The sequence below is a fragment of the Peromyscus eremicus genome, chromosome 15 (assembly GCF_949786415.1).
Source record: "Peromyscus eremicus chromosome 15, PerEre_H2_v1, whole genome shotgun sequence".
Taxonomy (NCBI): domain Eukaryota; kingdom Metazoa; phylum Chordata; class Mammalia; order Rodentia; family Cricetidae; genus Peromyscus; species Peromyscus eremicus.
The window spans coordinates 64,873,737-64,892,413 of NC_081431.1; the positions used below are offsets into that span (position 1 = coordinate 64,873,737).

Below are 18,677 nucleotides of genomic sequence, written 5' to 3' on the forward strand. Positions count from 1 at the left end.
CACGATACCACAGACAAAGCTATGGATTCAGTTTTGACTTCTCAGTTTTCCCACTGATGCTTTTTGTTCCTGAACCTACCCTCAGATGCCACACTATATTTAATTATCACACCTCCCCAGGGCTCAGTTGGTGACAGGTTCCAGATGTATCTTTGCCTCTAGAGACCTTGACACGAGAGCAATGAAGGTCGGGTGTTTTCTAAGCTGTATTTTAGTTTGGGATTGCTTAATAGTCTTCATGTTAAATGGAGGCCATGGATTTGGGGGCGAGTCACAATAGAGGCACAGTCCCAGCCCCTCACAGGACATGTGACATCAGCACAGATGATGTTAGCTTTGATTACTTGGCTAGATGGAGTCTGGTGGGTTTAAATGCTCTAATGTTACCATTCCCCCATCTCTTAATACATTTTAAATTGTGTGTGTGTGTGCATGCACGCACACGCTCACATGCACACACTCGAGTGTGCATGTACACTTGCCACAGCATGGGTGGAGGGCCAAGGACAACTTGGGGCGGTCGGTTCTGTCCTTTCACCACATGGGTCCCAGGGACGGAGCTCATGTCAGCAGGCCTGACAACAAGCATCCTCACACCCCCAGGCCATCTCAGCCGCCTCAGTTTCCCCTTTCCTATGTTAGATCTGCTGGTTTTGAGGCTCTAAGTCCAGCCCAGGTTCAAGGAGAGCTGGTGATCTTGGGATAACTGGTTTTTCTTGAAGAAAGAGAAAACGAGAATTTGTGAGCACACACCTCCAGAGCTGCCTCTGTCAATGGCGTGTGGGGGGGGGAGGTCTTGGGGGAGATGCTTTAACGTTATACAGAAACCCCAAGTCCAGAGAGGTGATCTTTCAAGGATGACTTAGTTTAGATTCAAGCCCTGCGAACCACGCTGTCTCTTTTGTCCCTGGGCCTGTCACTAGGATAGTGAATTTATTAATAAAATGCTTAAGGAAGATCCTGTTTCTCTCTGGGTATCTGCCACCGGGTTGGGTTTCTGCTGGCGGTTGCATTTTAATCCGGGAGAACCTGGAGGCTGTGTCTCAGGGGAGCAGCGCGTGGGAGTTCAAAGGGGGTCTCAGGGGGCCTGATGTCAGGAGATAGAAATGAAGACACCAGCCCTGCACATGTGACTCACCCGTTTGCTTGCAAACGTTAACGCAGCACCTACAGGAAGTGTTAAAATCACGTCAACAGTGACTATTTTTAGGCACCATTTTTTCCCACCTTGAAGACTATCTTTGAAATCTCAATTGTGTGAATGGAAAAAAAAACAGGGTTTTAAGTATCTGTGCACAGAAATGATCCTGCGGCTAAACCAGTTGGTTCTGTGAGAGAGGGTTCTTGGGCAGTGACGTGACCCCCGGATTCTCAATTGCCTGCTTTGTGAATTGTCTGTAGAATACCACTTAGACATCATTCTCGGCATTATGACCAACCCTGCTGACAATCAATGATTGCTATGTGTTTTAGCAGAAGAGTAAGAAGGGAGGGAATACATAATCGCTTTGTAAATATTAGTCTGGCTATTTTGAATAATCTTTTCTCAACTCCGGTCACACAGGGGACCACCTGCACTATGCTGCCACCTGGTGGCAGCATGACTGATGGATTGCTTGCACAAAGCCGGTGGTGAGGCTTGCTCTAGCCAGCGATGACATGTCAAAGTCTGGAATGTTCTCTTCTAGGATGATTTCCTGTTCAGTGTCTCCATTTTGAGTGGGATCCTTTGCAGCGTCCTGGCCGTGTTGAAGTTCATGCTGGGCAAGGTCCTGACAAGCAGAGCTCTCATTACAGACGGTGAGTGGTGCAGGCACACCTTGTCCGAGGCCTGAGCTCCGACACAGGGAAGGTGCTGTGTGGACGCAGGTCGATGGTGGTCTTGCAAGTGAACTCAGCAACTAGGGGATCCATGTATTACCGTCTCTAGTCCCCAAACTGCTTACTTCATGATGGTTGGAGCTCTCACACCAACGCAGGTGTCTACCATTCTAAGTTTAATAACAAAACAGAGTAGAGGTGACTGGAGTTCTTTGGGTTTCCCGAGACAGGGTCTCATATGTAGCTCAGGCTGGCCCTGGACTTTCCTTTTCCCTATCTAGCCTCCCGTGCATCGGGATTACAAGTGTGTGCCACCACACCTGGCCTTTTATTTTATTAAGGAAAGGAATAGAGCTAGGGACATAACCCAGTTTATAGAGTGCTTGCCTAGCACGCACAAGGCTTAGGGTTTGAGCCTCAGCAGGGTATCATCTGGGTATAACGGTGTACAGCTGCCATCCCAGCACTAGAGACGTGGAGGCAGGGGAACCATAAGCTTAAGCTTACCTTTGGCTTCATAGTAAGTTCAAGGCCAGCACAGTCTACATGAGATCCTGCCTCAAAACTTAAACAAAGCACCAGCCAATTTTATTTAAACTGAATGGATTGGAGGTTGAGACTGAATCTTTCTCTGAGGCACATCTCTGTGGCCCAGGTTATTATAGCAGAAGAAAGCAGAGCCTCGTGGGGCCTTGGTCTCTCTAAGCTGTGGGTTCTGTGCCTCCCTCATCTGTTTCACCACCTGGTGCCTTCAGGGGGGCATCACAGAGTGGTCAGGGCAGTCTGCTGAGCCTCTCAGATGAGGACAGCACAGGCAGTCCCACGGTCATTTCCAAAGTGGACCTCTCGGTCCCCGGGCTCTACTGGATGCAGAGGCCGGGTGTCTCTATGCATCTGCTCTCCCCACCTCCGCTGTGATGAAGCGTGAAGCCTGAGTGTGGACTCAATGGTCAGAGCCATCCATCCCCCAGACCTGCCCATGATCGTGAAGACCGCCTACTGCTGTGATGAAATACCCCGACGAAATCCAACCTAGGGGAGAAGGAGTTTATTTGGCTCACACTTCCAGGTCACAGTCCATCATTTCAGGGAGGTCAAGGCAGGAATTTGAAGGAGTTAATCACATCACACCCACAGTCAAGGGGAGAGAGAATGCATGCACGCATGTTTGTTAGTGACAGCTAGCTTCTCCACTCTTCTACAGCCCAGGGCCCAAATCCACGGAATGGTGCCTCCTCTTTAGACATCATTCCCGCAACAATTAAGTCAACAGGGACAATTCCCCACAAACCCACAGGCCAGCCTGATCTAGACAACCCCTCATTGAGACTCTCTCGCCCACTGAGGCTAGACTGTCAAGTTGACCGTCACAGATCATGACCTCATCTCCCTGGACTGAAGGGCCTTGCGCCTGTGTGGGTGGTGTTCCCTTGACCTCAGAGCTATTCCGTACTCAGATCTGTGGTTCGGCTTCACTGAACTTCCCACTTCCCACTGCTGTACTGAGTACCTCACTGAGTTGCACATGTGTGTGGCAGTTGCACATGTGTGTGGCAGCCGAAGGACAGCCACGGTCGTTCCTCAGTCACTGTCCTCCTTGGGTTGTGACTAGACTAGCTGGCTAGTGAGCCCCAGGAGTCCTCCTGTCTCTCCCTCCCCAGAGCTGGATTACACATGCATGCCACTATGCCTGGCTTTTTGTTTTGCTTTGTTTTCCATGGGTTCTGGGGAATAGAACTCAAGTCCTCACTGACAGACTGGGCCGCCTCCTCTGTCCCTCTGAGTTTGATTTTCTACCCACACAACCATTCACACCTAAGCGAACGTGTCCGTCATGCTCACACTGGGATGGGGCAGTGGGGGGTGTGTGTGCCAAAGACAAAAACAAATCAGTAGGTGGAATGAAAGTGTTCGTTCCCAAGCAGATGAATGCTGATTGGCTTCCTCCAGGGAAGGGGCTTCCTGCCCAATGGAAAGGGGCTCTGGAAGTTAGTAGGGGCAGATCCCAGGGAATGGGGAGTCAAGGGCAGAAGTGTGGCTGTTTTTATCAAATATTTAAATAATTCTTGAGACATGACTCTGGGTGTCTTGAGTGGGGGACAGAAGGGAGGGAGGGGGCCACTGAAGTGGGGAGAGGGTCCCGTGGAGGCAAGGAGGTGGCCACAAGGGATGGCTAGAGAGGATGACTCACCATGAATAGTGGGAATAGCCCCTCTCCTAGGAGTGGGTGTCTCAGACAAAAGGAGCTATAGTAATTACAGCAACATCTCCTCGTTGCTCAGTCCTGAATCCGGGCTCCAGATGTTCATTGATTAGGATTAGGGAGCCACCTGCCACCCTTTCCCCTCTCTCTGGAAGGAACGTGGGGTCAGGGTTGAGGAGCCCTGGCTGGCCTTATTGTTGGGGGTCCGTTTGTGAGAAGACAAATATCCATTCTGCCACCCTCAGTAGCCTGGGGAGTTCTCTTAGACTTTTAGGGACTTTGACTCCGACCACTTGGAACTGATGACTTTGACACGAGAAGAGTTTCAGAACTAGCCGGTGTGGTAAAGTGGAGTTGATGGGCTTATTGAAGATATTTTAACACAGGCTCACACGAAGGTGCTCAGAAGACAGTGGATACAGTCACACTGGGGGGGGGGAGTGTGCTTCTCAAGGGAGAATACGGGAGTAAGATGTACCCCAGTGTGGGTGCGAACTCCTCAAGGGACAGTAATTAGCTGTCTTAGGATTAGCCATGTAGACCCTTCTGGTGTCTCTCAAGTTCCATCTTACAAGGTTGCTAAGCACTGCCCCCCATTTTCCCTCTTTTCCGTCGCTCTGGAGATGCCTTGGATGGGACTATATCTTGATAAGGTGAAACTAGGAATCACGAGGGGAGGGGTTAATACATGTCCTTTCCCTGAAAATGGGCTTTCTGGTGAGATCCCCAGAAAATTCCAGGCTTGTGGCTAAGAAGGGAGAGAAGTCTTAAGCAGCTGTTAATTACCAGGAGATTTCTGCTTCTCTGCTGGTGAGAAGCCTTAGCCAGATGCCTGGGGGAGGGGCTTCCCTCTCTTCTCATGCCCCCCCCCCAATTTTCCCTGCATTTCTGTCTTGCTTCACTTTGATGCATGCCCTGTGGCTGTCTCTCTGCTTGAGGCAGAGCCAAGAATCTTCTTTCCCAAAAGAGACCAGAAGCAACATTTTAGAAACCTTATCCTATAGGCTGGACAGCCCCTGTCTTGTTCCCATGATGTTGATGCATCCTGGATTGGAACCCTGTGGGAGTTGGGCCCCACTGGCTCAGCTAGCCGGGACCTTTGTGTGTGTGCATGGAGGGCAAGTGTCTTTACAGCCAAGAAGCAGGTCTCCAGGGAAAAGAGACAGCAGCTGGTGGATGGTGGAGCCAGGGGGAAATGGCAGGCATCTCCTTCATGCAGCTTAGTGGGTCTTGGCCCAGCTGGTTTGATGCTGTAGATATTCAATAAGCATGCAGATGTGCCATCAGGACGAAGGTGGAGCCAGGAGTGTAGCTCTGTTGGTAAAGTGCTTGCCTAAATGAGTGAAGATCTGGGTTCCATTCCCAGTACCTAGTAAACAGGGCATGGTGGAGCACACCTGTAATGCCAGCACTCGGGAGGTCTGCAGAAGGATGAGCAGTTCCAGGTCATTCTTGGTGAGTATGAGGTAGCCTGGGCTACAAGTGTAAAATAGCTCTGGGCACAAATGAGTAATAAAAGTGAGACAACTATGTGAGAGGTCACACTGGGGACATTTTGAGTAAAGCTGGCAGTCTGGAGGAATCAGGGTAATCATTAATTCCGTGCAGAATAGTCTGATAAGGTTTTTCATAGAGGTTCTGAGTATCTTCAAGTTGGAAAGGAGTGAGACATCTGCCGCCTCTTATCAGATTAATTACACAGATTCCAGTCTAGTCACTAAAGTCAGGCCAGTGTTAGCCCCAACACGGTCCCAGCTATGCTGTGCCGTGAAGCCAACCACAGGGTTTATTCTGTAGACCGTCTCTGAGGTTAGAAGTGAGAACACAAGCCTGGGTCTGGTGAGTGACTGCCAGAGACTGCTGTGTGTGTGGTGGGGCTCCAGCACTTTCAGGACCCTGGGATCCCAGGCTTGGTGGGCAGGGGCAGAGGCAGAGGCAGGGGCAGGCTAGCCAGCCTGGGCAGACCAGCTAGCTTCAGGTTCAGTGACTGTCTTGAAAAACAAGATAGAATGTGATATAAGAATGACAGCTGAGGGTGACCTCTTTTCACACACACACACACACACACACACACACACAAATGGGCAGGGCAGATTGTAATCAGTCCCTAGTCCCTGTGTTTGTGAAAGAGAAGCCAATAAGAGTCAGGTTATGCCATTACAAGCAGAGGTCCCCTCCTGCAAGTGTTAAGCTAAGGAGCCCAGTTCCCAGCAGCTGCTCACTGGCGCCGCTTCGGACAGCTGTCCGTGGTGCTGACCGGTGAGGACTGGCTCGGTGGAACTAGGTGGACATCTAGTGGCCGGCTGGGGAACTTCAGCTCCTTACCTTTTCTGAGCCAGGCTGCAAGGTGCCACATCAGCACCCTATTCTGGGACACGGGACGCAGCAAGGAAAGGGACAAAACTTCCGTCCCCAAGCTTAGTTTTCTAGTGGGAGATGGTAAAATATTAAGGCAGAAGTATCATGCTAGGGAGAAAAGAACTGTAAGAGAAACAAAACTGTGAGGATGAGGAGGCATGCTGTGAGGGAAGCAGCATGCATGGGAAGGCCCAGATAAGGAGGGGCTTCTGGTAAGTTCAAGGGCCCCACGGAGGAGGTGGAATGGTTGGTAGAGGGGTGTGTGTATGAAGAGTTTGGGTGTGACGAGAAATAGGAGTGTCTTTCTGATTTATATTTTAAAAAATCCCCCATGTGTATATGCGCATACACATGTTCTACATATGAGTGCTTGTGTGTGCCAGGGCACTCCTGTAGAGCTCAGAGGACAATGTGAGGTGTTGGCCCTCAGTTTTCACCTTGTTTGAGACAGTGTCTCTTGTTTGCCACTGGCCAGTGAGCGTCCAGGACTAGTTAGCTGTCCCTGTCCTCCATCTTGCCACAGGAATGCTGAGATCACAGACCCACAGGCCCATGCCACTGTGTCTGGCTTGGCATCAGTTCTGGGGATGCCCGCCACCTGAGCCATATCCCTAACCCACGGGAATATTCAGACAACCTGCAGTCTGAGAAGACACTGGCTTCACAGCCTGGGATGTGGGAGATGGTAAAATATTAAGGCAGAAGTAGCCTCCCATCTCACCTCCCACAGACAGACTACACAGGGAGAGGAAGCAAAGGCATCCAGACTTGATAGCATAGACTGTGAAATGTCCACATCAGATCAGTGTGCGATCTCTCTTCCTTTGCAGGGTTCAACTCCCTTGTTGGGGGAGTGATGGGCTTCTCCATCCTTCTGAGTGCGGAAGTGTTCAAACACAACTCCAAAGTCTGGTACCTGGACGGCAGCATCGGCGTCCTGATCGGCCTCACCATCTTTGCCTACGGGGTCAAGTACGGCTCTCTTTTTATCTTGGATCACCCAGGGAGCAGGAATGCTCTGAGAACGCTCCTTCCTCCCAGCCCTTTCTCCAGCCAGGAAATGGAAGAAGGGTCTCACATCTTATTCCTTTATGTCTTAGGAACATGAGTGCTCTATTTGCTTTTCCTGGGGAAAGGTGAACAGACATCTCTCCACCCCAGACAGGGCACCAAAGATGGACCAAAGTCACGATCCCACCCACATGTAGCTCGGTGCATGTTACTGGGCTAACTTACAGGAGCATGGATGAGGAGAACTTACAGGCCTGTGGGTTTTCTAGGCGACTTTCTGTTGCTGTGATAAACACCATGACACAAAGCAACCTGGGGAGGAAAGGGTTTATTTAATCTTGCACTTCTGTGTCACAATCAATCAGTGAGGGCAGTCAGGGCAGGAGCTGAAGCAGAGGCCAGGGAGGGATGCTGCTCACTGGCTTGCTCCTCATGACTTGCTCAGCCTGCAAGGATGGATGGCATGCCTACTGTGGGCTGGGCCATCCCATATTAATCACTAATCTAGAATACCCACACACCTACAGGGCAACCTGGGGGAGGCATTTTCTTAATTCAGCCCCCCTCTTCATGGATGAACCTAGCTTGTGTCAAGTTGACAAAAAACACAAACAAACAAACAAATAAACAAACAAAACAACAACAAAATTTTTACAGCTAACCAGTATGGTGGGTGACCTTCAGACAGCCTCACCATCGGAATGTCTCACCCCACTGTAGATGATGACTTCCTCGTAGCTGCACATGTGGAATAGTCCGCAGCTAACCTTCACATTCTGTGTACTCTAGTGCCGCCCCCTCCCCCCACCCCTCCCCTGAGACCACGGAAGCAGCTGGGGCAAGGGAGGTGTGGGGCAGGCTAGTGTGTGTGCTCTGATGACCCACCCCTGCCTGGCCCATCCTCTGAGGGAATGTCAACAGGCCAGCTCTCGAGGGTCGCCTGTGGGTTGCTGTAGCTGCCTTGACTAAGAAGATGGTGGAGCTGGGTGGCAGTGGCGCACGCCTTTAATCCCAGCACTCGGGAGGCAGAGGCAGGTGGATCTCTGTGAGTTCAAGGCCAGCCTGGTCTACAGGGTGAGATCCAGGACAGGCACCAAAACTACATGAGAAACCCTGTCTCGAAAAACAAAACAAAAGAAAACAAAAAAAAGATGGTGGAGTCACTCTCAGAGGACAGTGCTGTATAGCACTGACCTTTTTCAAGAGATTGGAAAAGGCCTGCTTGGGGTACAGCCTTCCTTGTGGGGTGGTCTTCTACAGCTGAAACAGGGACTCTGGGGAGAGATAAGGCTTTTGCACTTCAGACACTCATTTTCTTTTTCCTTGTTCTTTTTATCCACTAAATGGTCCCTTTCCTTCCTCTATACTGTGGGTTTAAAATTATTATTATTGTTGTTGTTATTGTTAAGACAGGCTCTCAGGTAGTCCAGGTTGGCCTCAAGCTCACTATTTAGCCAAGGATGCCCTTGGACTTCTGATCCTCCTGCCTTTATCTCCAGGGTGCTATAATGTGGGTCTTCATGGTGCCCAGGTGAGTGTCATCCTTCCTGTTACCTGATGCCCATGTGTGCTGCTGGGAATCAGAGGAGGCCAGGCAGAGGCAGCCCTAGGCTTGGCAAGGCTTTACGAAAGGGACCCCTCCTGGGGCTGGTGAGATGGCTCAGGGGATAATGGTGCTTGCAGCCAAGTCTAATGGTCTGGGTTCAATCCTCAGGACACACCTGGTTGAAGGCAGGAGAGAACTGACCTCCAAAGTTGCCCTGTGGTGTGTGTGCAGACACACACACACACACACACACACACACACACACACACACACACACACTAAAATGTAAAAAATTAAAAAATGGGCCTCCTCCATGCAAAGGGCTGCCCTGGAGGGAGGCCAAGCCATCTTAGCATGGGGGCCACTTACTGAAGAAGCCTTCCAGTGACACTCCCTGGATATGGCATCTAGACGGGACTTGTCCTTAGAGGGAACCATTCCTGTCAAGGTGCTGTATTTTTAAAAGGTAAGTGCTTCCTGGCTTCCACTAAGGTATCGTCCTCAAACTCAGAGACAGTTACAAGCATTGGCAAGGACAGTGGGCCTCAGACATGGCTGCTGGGAATGCTCACAGTGGCGCTGCTTTGGAGAGAATTGGTAAATACTCAGAGTGCTAAGCATGCAGTTACCATTTGTCCCAGGGATTTCCCTCCTTAGTATATAAATGAGAAAAGAGGAACACAGACAACCTTGTCAAAACCTCTAGATGAACGCTGCAGCAGCTCTGGTTATAATGCACACAAGCCGAAGTCCCCTGTTGGCTGATAAAGGGATAGATATGGTGTATCTATTCAGTAGACTATTACTCAGGCATCCAAATGAAGGAAGTGTCAGTACACCTTACAGTGTGGGAGAACTTCTAACGTGCCAAATGAATGTGGCCATATTTTTTTGTTTTTGTTTTTTTCGAGATAGGGTTTCTCTGTGTAGTTTTGGTGCCTGTCCTGGATCTCCCTCTGTAGACCAGGCTGGCCTCGAACTCACAGAGATCTGCCTGGCTCTGCCTCCTGAGTGCTGGGATTAAAGGTGTGTGCCACCACCGCCTGGCCCATATACTTTTTAATATGAAATTTCCAGAATAGATACACTAGCAGAGTCACAAAGTAGATGAGGGGTTGTCTGGAAAGAGGTGTGGAAGAAAAAAGTGGGATTGACTATTAGCATGCACAGAGAATGAGAAAAGTGTTCTGGAATTAAGGCAGTGTGGGTGAACGCACAGCTTCACGTATATACGGGAAACCATTGAGCTGTATGCCTTTGAAGGGACAGTGGTGTGGCATGTGGGCAGAATTAGTCACAGATAAGACTCAGGGGTAGCTCAGGTGGGGAAGCACAGTTGTTTGAGTTTGATCCCTGTAACCCACATTTAAAAAAAAAAAAAAAAAGCTAGTTTGGTGGTGCATGCACATAATTCCAGACAGGAAGACAGGAAGACCGTGGCGCTTGCTAGCCATCCACCCTGCCTAGCCTATTTGGTGAGTTCTGGGTAAAAATGAGAGACCCTGCCTCAGAAAATCAAGGTGGACAGCAACCAAGGAAAAATGGACAAGATTATCTGGCTTCCACAGCCCCCATCGCCAAACACGCCTGTGCACCCACCACCCCATGCACCTGAACACACAGGAAAGGACACACAAACACACATACACAAACAGCCTCGTTTTCCCCAAGCTCTCCTGGTGTCAAGGTGACCCTGTCTGTCTTCATTTCTGCAGGCTCCTCATCGACATGGTGCCCAGAGTGAGACAGACGCGTCACTACGAAATGTTTGAGTGAAGGCGGCTGGAGGGGCGGCAGGGGCTGCCCCGGCGAAGAGCGTCACCATGGTGACGAGAGGTTTCCGCGAAGGCAGATGGTGCCAATATTTAACTGCACATCCCGTTTCATTTTGGGAAGTTTTCGTTCATAGAGTCCGTCATCATGGGATGAGGTCTGCCTGGAGGCTGGACCTGCCCTACATCCTCACCCGGTTGCCCGCTATCAAACACGTTAGGACGATGTTGCCCGTGGGAGGGGCCTGCCACGCTTCCCAATCTTGAGCCGGAAGTGACATTTTCTATTTCCTGGAGTCAAACAGTTCTTGGAAGCAGGCTAGGGTCTCTGCTTGACAGGAAGCCACTCGTGGCGCTCACTGTCAGCCAAAACCAGACAGTAACTGACCGAGTCACCTCCTCCCGACACACGTGGCCAAGCCACCTCCAGATTCACACTCCTCTCTCCCAGCAGATTCCATCAGAAAATGCCCTCCTAACGTCTATCAACCCTTTCCTACACTTTTACTAATCCCGACACTAAATGGATTTGTTCAGAAGGAGACCATTCTATTTTTTAAGGTGTTTAGTGACCTATGAGCTTTGCATGGACAGGCTACGTAAGCACACAGCCCTTTCTTCCACATCAGAACCTGCACATTCATGAGAACCCAGGAACCATTTTTGAGAGATGTGAAACTCTATACATTTATTTGTAATAAATAATTATAATCATTACCTGAATCTGCGTATCTCGGTCTGTTGTGCTAAGTGGTCACGGTGCCTCAGAGTCTGCGAGAAGTGGGTCACACACTCCTCCAGAAGGATCAGGATGTCCTCAGCTTAGGCAACATTAGGTAGAAGTGCTATAGACATGTCCCCCGTTCAACTGTGTGCTGTGACTCAAGGCACTGCCCACCCGGGCAGCCATGTCAGGCCAGTAAAGACCTTGGCCACTGAATGGTATAGGGAGGTTGTATGTGAGAGCTGTTGGTGTGCATGCCGATGTGTAGGGAGTATCTATTGCAGTCTCTCTCTCTCTCTCTCTCTCTCTCTCTCTCTCTCTCTCTCTCTCTCTCTCTCTCTCTCTCTCCAAACCCAGAGCTTGCTGATTCAGTTAGAATGACTAGCCTGTGGGTTCCAGGAGTCTATCTTGCCTTCCCGGTCCTGGGGGTTCAGGTGCACGCCACCACAGACGGCTCTTCTGTGGGTGCTCTGGATCTGTGGTCAGGTCCTCATGCTCGCACAGTGAGCTTCTCCACTGAGTCATTTCCCCACCTCCAGCAGGGAGGCTTTCTGTTGTGGGTGAGGTGGACCAGGCGGGGAGGGTTGCCGGTGCCTGGTGACAGTGACAGCAATACTTCTGTCTGTCTGTCTGTCTGTCTGTCTTGATGTGGGGTTTGTAGTTTCCAGGCCAGCCTCACCCCAACTGACCACACAGTTACAGGGTTCTGCTGGAGATCCCTGGAGGCAGACACTGTCTGGGCAGAGGGATTGCAAGTCTCCAAGCTTCACCAAGGTGGTGTCTCATCTCCCTCGGTGCTGCCAAAGGGAAGGCACGGGCTGAACACCCAGACTCCCCAAATCTGAAATCCAAGATGCTCAAGAATGTGCACCAACATGGTGGCCCAAGTAGAAAAATTCACACTTGGCCTGTGTGACAAGTTGTAGTGCAAACGCAGGCCCACTAAAAATCAGGTGTGAAATGATCTTTAGACCATGAGTCTGGAGCACATAGGAAATATAAATGAGTTTCCTGTTCAGTTTTGGGTCTCATCCCAAAGCTAACTCAAGGAGACAAAGGTTCCAAAATCCAGAAAGTCCCAAGATCAGAAACATTGTTTACTGTGTGTGTGTGTGTGTGTGTGTGTGTGTGTGTGTGTGTGTATGCATGCGTGTGCATGCGTGTGTCCTCCTCTAACACTCTCTTATTCCCCAGGGACCAGATCTCTCCCTGAACCTGGAGCTGGGCTGGCGGCCAGAAAGCCCCCGAGATTCTCCCGGTTCTGCCTCCCATGGTTCTGGAGTTAACAGGCATAACATGGTCACGCCCTGCTTGGATGTGGGGGATTTGAACTCAGATCCTCACACTAGCAAAGCAAAGTGCTCCTATCCGCTGAGACGTCCTCCAAGCTCTCTGGAGCACTTCTGACCTAAGAACTTTGAATAAGTGACATGTAATTGTAGTCACAGTCCAACTGACTTTTCCAAGGGACACCAAAGAGTCTCCCACTTGGCACATTCCCCATATAGTGTGCAAGTATGCCTGGGGAATGCAGTTTCCGTAAATTTGCCTGCCCCCTTCCTTGTATTCAACAGACACCGAGTTCAGGGGGCTGAGCCTCATATGGTTGTGAATTCCACGGTGTCTTTGTCTAGTGAGACTTACCCAGAGGGCCCCTAATTTCAGAGAGGTCCCTTGAGAACTCCTGATCGTCCTGCCTCAACTTCCTGAGTGCTGGGATTACAGGTGTGCACCATGTCAACATCTATGGTGTTGGGAACCAAACCCAGGGCTTTGTGCATGCCTAGCCAGCTGTCCACTGCCTGAGACCCACGGGCAACTCTCATGGCCCCCCCGTCCCTGGCCTCAGGATGCTTCCTCACTTGCAGGTGGATGGAGGTGCTCTGCCTTTTACCGTCCATTCGGATACAGTTTTAAACGCCACTGTGCAGCCAGAGCTATTTCTGAAGAAAAAAAATCTAGCAGTTTGTTTTCCAATTCAGCCCTCTTCAGTGATAATGGAAGACGGAAAGAATACTTTCCATTTAGCATTGAGCTGGATATAAGGGCACATAGTGGTGAAGCCCTTCCCCTATCCATTGTGTGTGTGTGTGTGTGTGTGTGTGTGTGTGTGTGTGTGCGCGCGCGCGCGCACACACACGCTTGTGCTTGTACGTGGAGGCCAGAAGTTAATTTCACATGTAGTTCCTCAGGACATGGTCCACCTTGTTCTATGAGATGCCAACTAGCCTGGAACTTGCTGATTTGGGTGGGCTAGCTGAGTAGTTAGCCCCAAGGAGATGCCTGTTTTCACATCTCCAGAGCCAGGATTACAAGTATGTATCACACTTGGCTTTTTTTCCCGTGGGTTCTGGGGATCAAACTCTGGTCCTTGTGCATGCCTGGCAAGCACGTTACCACCCAGCCATTTATTTCCCCAGCCCCAAGTCACGGGTTTTACATGCATGCCAACCATGTTGTCTCTTCCCTAGAACTAGGGTTTCAAGCATGTGCCTGCCTTTTTAAAAAGTGGATTCTGAGGGTTGGAGCCGGGTTCTCACACTTGCATAGCAAGCACTTTATGAGCTCAGCTATCAATCGTAAACTCAACTATCTAATTCCCCAGTCCCCAGCCATCGGCTACTTGGACATGCCTTTGACAGTGTGTTGACTCCATGACATGTAGCTTGGGCACCAATGCCCCCTCTCCCAAATCACTACCACCTATCACACAAGAAAAGTTTATTGAAAAATAAAGTTCTCCCTAGTTTCTCTACAACACAGGGAAACAAAGCAGTGTTCTTTTCGCCTGGGACAGTAAGTTGGGGACAGCGACACTTCATGGGCAGGACCCTGTGACTTAGCCCCAGGACTGACAGTAGAAAACCAGCGCACCAGGATCCATTTGAAGACACAGACATGAGCGGCCATGAGCTTAACATCAAGGCTGTGACAGCAACTGCAGCAGAAGGGACGTCACCATGTCCTTTGGCATCGTGGTTACATTATTTCCTTTAACACTTGGGATGGGCTCAAAGCAAAACAAAACCACAAAACAAAAAGGGTGCGTTCCATGGGCTGATGTCCTCATGCTCCCGGCCCGCCATCCACCAATGCTCTCTCTGTGTACCTCCAACTACCCACCACATCAGCATAGGCATCCCAGCTGGGGGGGGTGGAGCGGGAGGGTCTGAGTGGGAAGATGGCAGCCTTAAGTGCCACAAAATCGGGGGCGGATTGGGCTCTGAAAAAGATAAACCCAATCATTTCATCCCTTAAACTGAGACGAGAGAGGAGTTGGAAAAGCACGCTGGATTCCCCGAAATTCTCCTCTCTGTTCTGCACCTGAAATCCACCCAGAGCTGTTTTTACCACGGAAGAGGCTAAATCCGCAGAACATAAACAGCAAACTGGTATTCAAGTGACCTCTGGGCCCAGTTTTGAAAGGAGTCAAAAATCCCTGCCTTAGGGCCTCACGTGGCTCCTCTGGGGGGGGGGTGGATTTATTTATTTTTTTTGGGGGGGGGGGACCAGGTCATGGGATTAATCTTGGATAGGATGGGAATGTGGCCAAGGTAACCAACCTGCTGGGAGCCACCCTGTCCAGCAGGGGGCAGCAAAGGGTCTCCCCGGGACTGTAAATCCAGTAGTTCACTTTCTTTGCCTTAAACAAATTGAAGATTCTATTATTGCATTATAGAGGAATAAAAATTAAACTCTAATTCAAGGAGTGCAACTTGTGAGAGAACTTTTAATTTTGAGCTCAAAAAGTTCCCCAAAGAAACCCCTGGAATGTTCCAGAACATATTGGTGGGTTCAACTTCACTTAATAAAGTCTTTCAGTCTTGTTTCATGGAGTGCTGAAGACTGACATGTTTTCCAATCAGTGTATTCAAGAAAACACTAGAATTCCAGTGAGCATGGTAGGCACAGAGCTTAAACATTTGGAACAATTAATTCCTATACCACTGATCGACTCAACAAGATTTTTATGTAACCATCATGTTTGAATTAACAGATAGGGGGTGAGCGCAGCTCTTTATTTCTCAAGTTTTATAATATACTACTAATATCAATATTGAACATTCGCCAGGCTTTCTACGAGCCAGGCACTGTGCTATGGGATCCCCACAGACCCCTAAAGGCTAGGAGAGCTAGAGTAATTTATTTCCGGTATCCAAGACTATACAGCTAATTTGGTCTTTTGCTATATGTAAAAAACAAAACCCAAACCAAAACAACTTGACTTTGCACTTTCTGTTGAAGGCAATAAGAATGAAAGGAACTCCTCTTCAGCTCCAAGCTGCTAGCTTCCTGAATGACTATAAATCTATTTCTGCCAGCCGTCTACTCTAATGAAGACATACTCTGCAGCCACACACAGGGACAGATGGGATAAGAATAAAGCCAATAGAGAAATTAAAATAGTTTTAAATAAATAAAACAGTCCAGGCTTGGAATAGTAACACACACAGCAGAGCCTGTCGTTAACAAAATACTTGGCTTTTCCTTTTCGGTCAAGAAGTTTGGGGGAGGGTGGCGGTGCCTAATTACACACAATCTAGGTGAACCACCCTGGTCTGACACAAAGCACACACACACATTCGTCTATAAGCAACAGAGAGTTTCAGTGCAACCCAACTCACCGATAGGTCATTACCAGCGAGCAGTACTGCAGCAACACCCACGTTCATTCACCAAGGAAGGGAAAAAAGGGAGCGGACATCTCTCATCTCCATCACGCCAACTAGTTGAAGCATGTGGGGGCTACTGCTTCTGCGGAGATGTCCTCAAGGCTGATCTTCTGCCTCAGTAATGTGTCAGCCAGGGCCGGGGTGACTGGGGAATGCAGCCCTTCACTACCTTGGCCACCATGAGACTCAAGAGACAGGGTCTGGTCCTGAGGGTACCAGCAAAAGAATTCTGGGGGTGCATGTGCATACGCCACACACTGGGAACATATATAAACACGCACATGCGCACACGCTAAATGTACAGTCTTGTGTGCACACATGACCGGGAACATAAATAGCTATGTGCGTGCACACATACTGTGGACATATGTGTAGTTATTCCAGGCTGGAACAATCTGCTATCAGCCTTCATTGGCACCCAGCCTTCAAAACCCAACCCCCAAAGAGAAGTGAAAAGACATGTCAGGAAGACATGTACCACCACCACCACCACCACCACCACCACAAAAAAACAAACAAAAAAACAAACAAAAAAAACCAGACAAGTATTTCCACACACTCACCAGAACCTAAAACAAATCAAATGATTCATCTCAGAGACAAAACAAAACTCCAAAACAGTCAAAGCAAAAAACTTCATACAGCGTTTCCATTTGCACACGAAATCAGACCGCACACAGAAATGCATGAGGTGTGAACTGGGATCCTCTGAGGCATGGCCCCCCCAGGAGTTCTTGCTATGAAAAGGCCTTCACCTTCTGAAGAAATGCATTCTCTCTTAATAAATCACATAAAGGTTTCCCCCCTATTTTTAAGAGCCTAACATCACAAACGGAGAAATAACCCCAAAGACGAGATCGGATCACAGCGCAGGAGAACACGAGTTCTGATTTCAGGTGTCTCTCCCTGTGGAAGGTTCAGTTATACCCAGGCCTAGGTTTCTACAATAGGTTTTCATGGCAATGCTGTGAGTTCATTCTTTACTGACTTCCACACCCGACAGGCAGAATGCCCCCCACCCCCACCGTCAGTTTCTCTGGAGGGTCACTTGGCCACACCTTGCTAACTCTCAGGAGGGCTGGGAGCTGATGTATATTAAGGGGACACCCCACCTGTTGATAATGCCCTTAACGACTAGAGTGCACTTAACCTCGAGAGAGCAGGAGCCCTCCAGGGAAAGTGAGGCTTACTTCTGGCTAAAACGGGAAGAGGAATTTATTACATGGTTGCGTGACTTGGGTCTGGAGCTGGAGAGGAGGAATAGGAAGGTGGACAGAGCCTGAGCTCAGGGCCAGGCAGCTTCTGCGTATGGGAACAAGGCTGCCACTCCATGCTTGTTTACAGCTATCTGCAGCATGGGGATCATTTCAGCTTGGGGCACCCCCTGCTGGTTGAATGGCAGCACTGTCACCCACAGCCCATTGGGAATGCCTAGGGACTTCAGGTCTGGAAACTCTGGCAGATTGCCACAACTCTGGGGGTGCAGCTAAGAAGCCCAGTGTCAGGGAAAAATCCTTCCTCACCTTTTTCTCCCATCTTGCTGCAGGAAGCCACTTCTGCAAGAGTTAATAAAACATGTTTCATAGCTAGGCTTTTAAACTTTCGCCTGCCTGGCGGCTCAACCTGGGCAGAGAGCATTCCAATCAGGTCTTGAAGGACCCTGTCAGTGCTTAGGATAGGATTCCCTTGCCATTCCCCATCTCCCTACACAGCCCCCAGCACACCTCCCCACTCCACTTCATTCTCTACGACTAAAGTATCAGTCCCTTGAGATGCCTACCTTAGGGCCTTAGGCAAAGGCTGGAGGTGTAAGTGGTGTGCGTAGGCGCCCAGATAGAAGCAAAGAGGTAAGCAGATCAGATTTCCCAGACCTAGAAGTCCCATGCCCCATCTCCCTACCCCTTGGTCACCCCAAAGCAGAAGCTTCCTTTCTTTTGCTTCCGGAGGGCTCAGCCAGTCCTGGACCTCGCTCTGCTTTTCAGCTAGGCAGAGAGGTTCCGTCTGACCACAGGGGGGCGCTGGGCAGCACCAGCAGGCTGGGAAGTCTATTCTACCAGCCCGGGCTGGGTGGACAATGCTAGGCCGAGAGGTAGAAGAGGGTTGGATCATTCTCCAGCATGGAGAGATGCATGGGCGGTGTCTCTAGAAACTCACAAGTGTACAGAGCACAGAGGCAATACCTCAGCAGGGATGGGCTCACAAAAGGGCTCCAGCATATCTGACTAGGCTAACCTGCTGCCAGGTCCTCCACAGGGCCGCTCACACTCCTAAGAAGAGTGCTTCAAGTAAAGGCCAGCTCCAGTCTCCCACCCTCCGTAAGCCACACCCACTGGGGGAGCAGCCAGGACATCGTGTAGCATTCATTCTGAACTGTCCTTACTTCCCCAGAAACCACCAAGTTCATGGGGAGCCCGTTCCCTGGAACTCAGCAACATCAGACATCACTGGGGACATAGGACGAATCTGCCTCTTGCTACAAACTCTAAGATTGTCCTTCTTCCCCAAATCTTAGCTGTTTTGAAGCTAAAGAACCCCCCCCTCCAAGTTCAAGGGCAGTTCTTGGAGTCAT

General features: G+C 49.8%; 1 protein-coding gene across 1 annotated transcript in view; it reads left to right on the top strand.

Moving 5' to 3' along the window:
* Tmem163 (transmembrane protein 163) overlaps positions 1 to 11,434 on the top strand; it is a 179,809-nt gene extending 168,375 nt beyond the window's left edge. Inside the window, exons 6-8 of the mRNA XM_059280559.1 lie at positions 1,689 to 1,800; positions 7,213 to 7,354; positions 10,655 to 11,434. Coding sequence (XP_059136542.1) covers positions 1,689 to 1,800; positions 7,213 to 7,354; positions 10,655 to 10,715 — 315 coding nt within the window. The 3' untranslated portion in view covers positions 10,716 to 11,434. The remainder of the gene's footprint in view (positions 1 to 1,688; positions 1,801 to 7,212; positions 7,355 to 10,654) is intronic.
* The last annotated feature ends 7,243 nt before the right edge of the window (positions 11,435 to 18,677 follow it).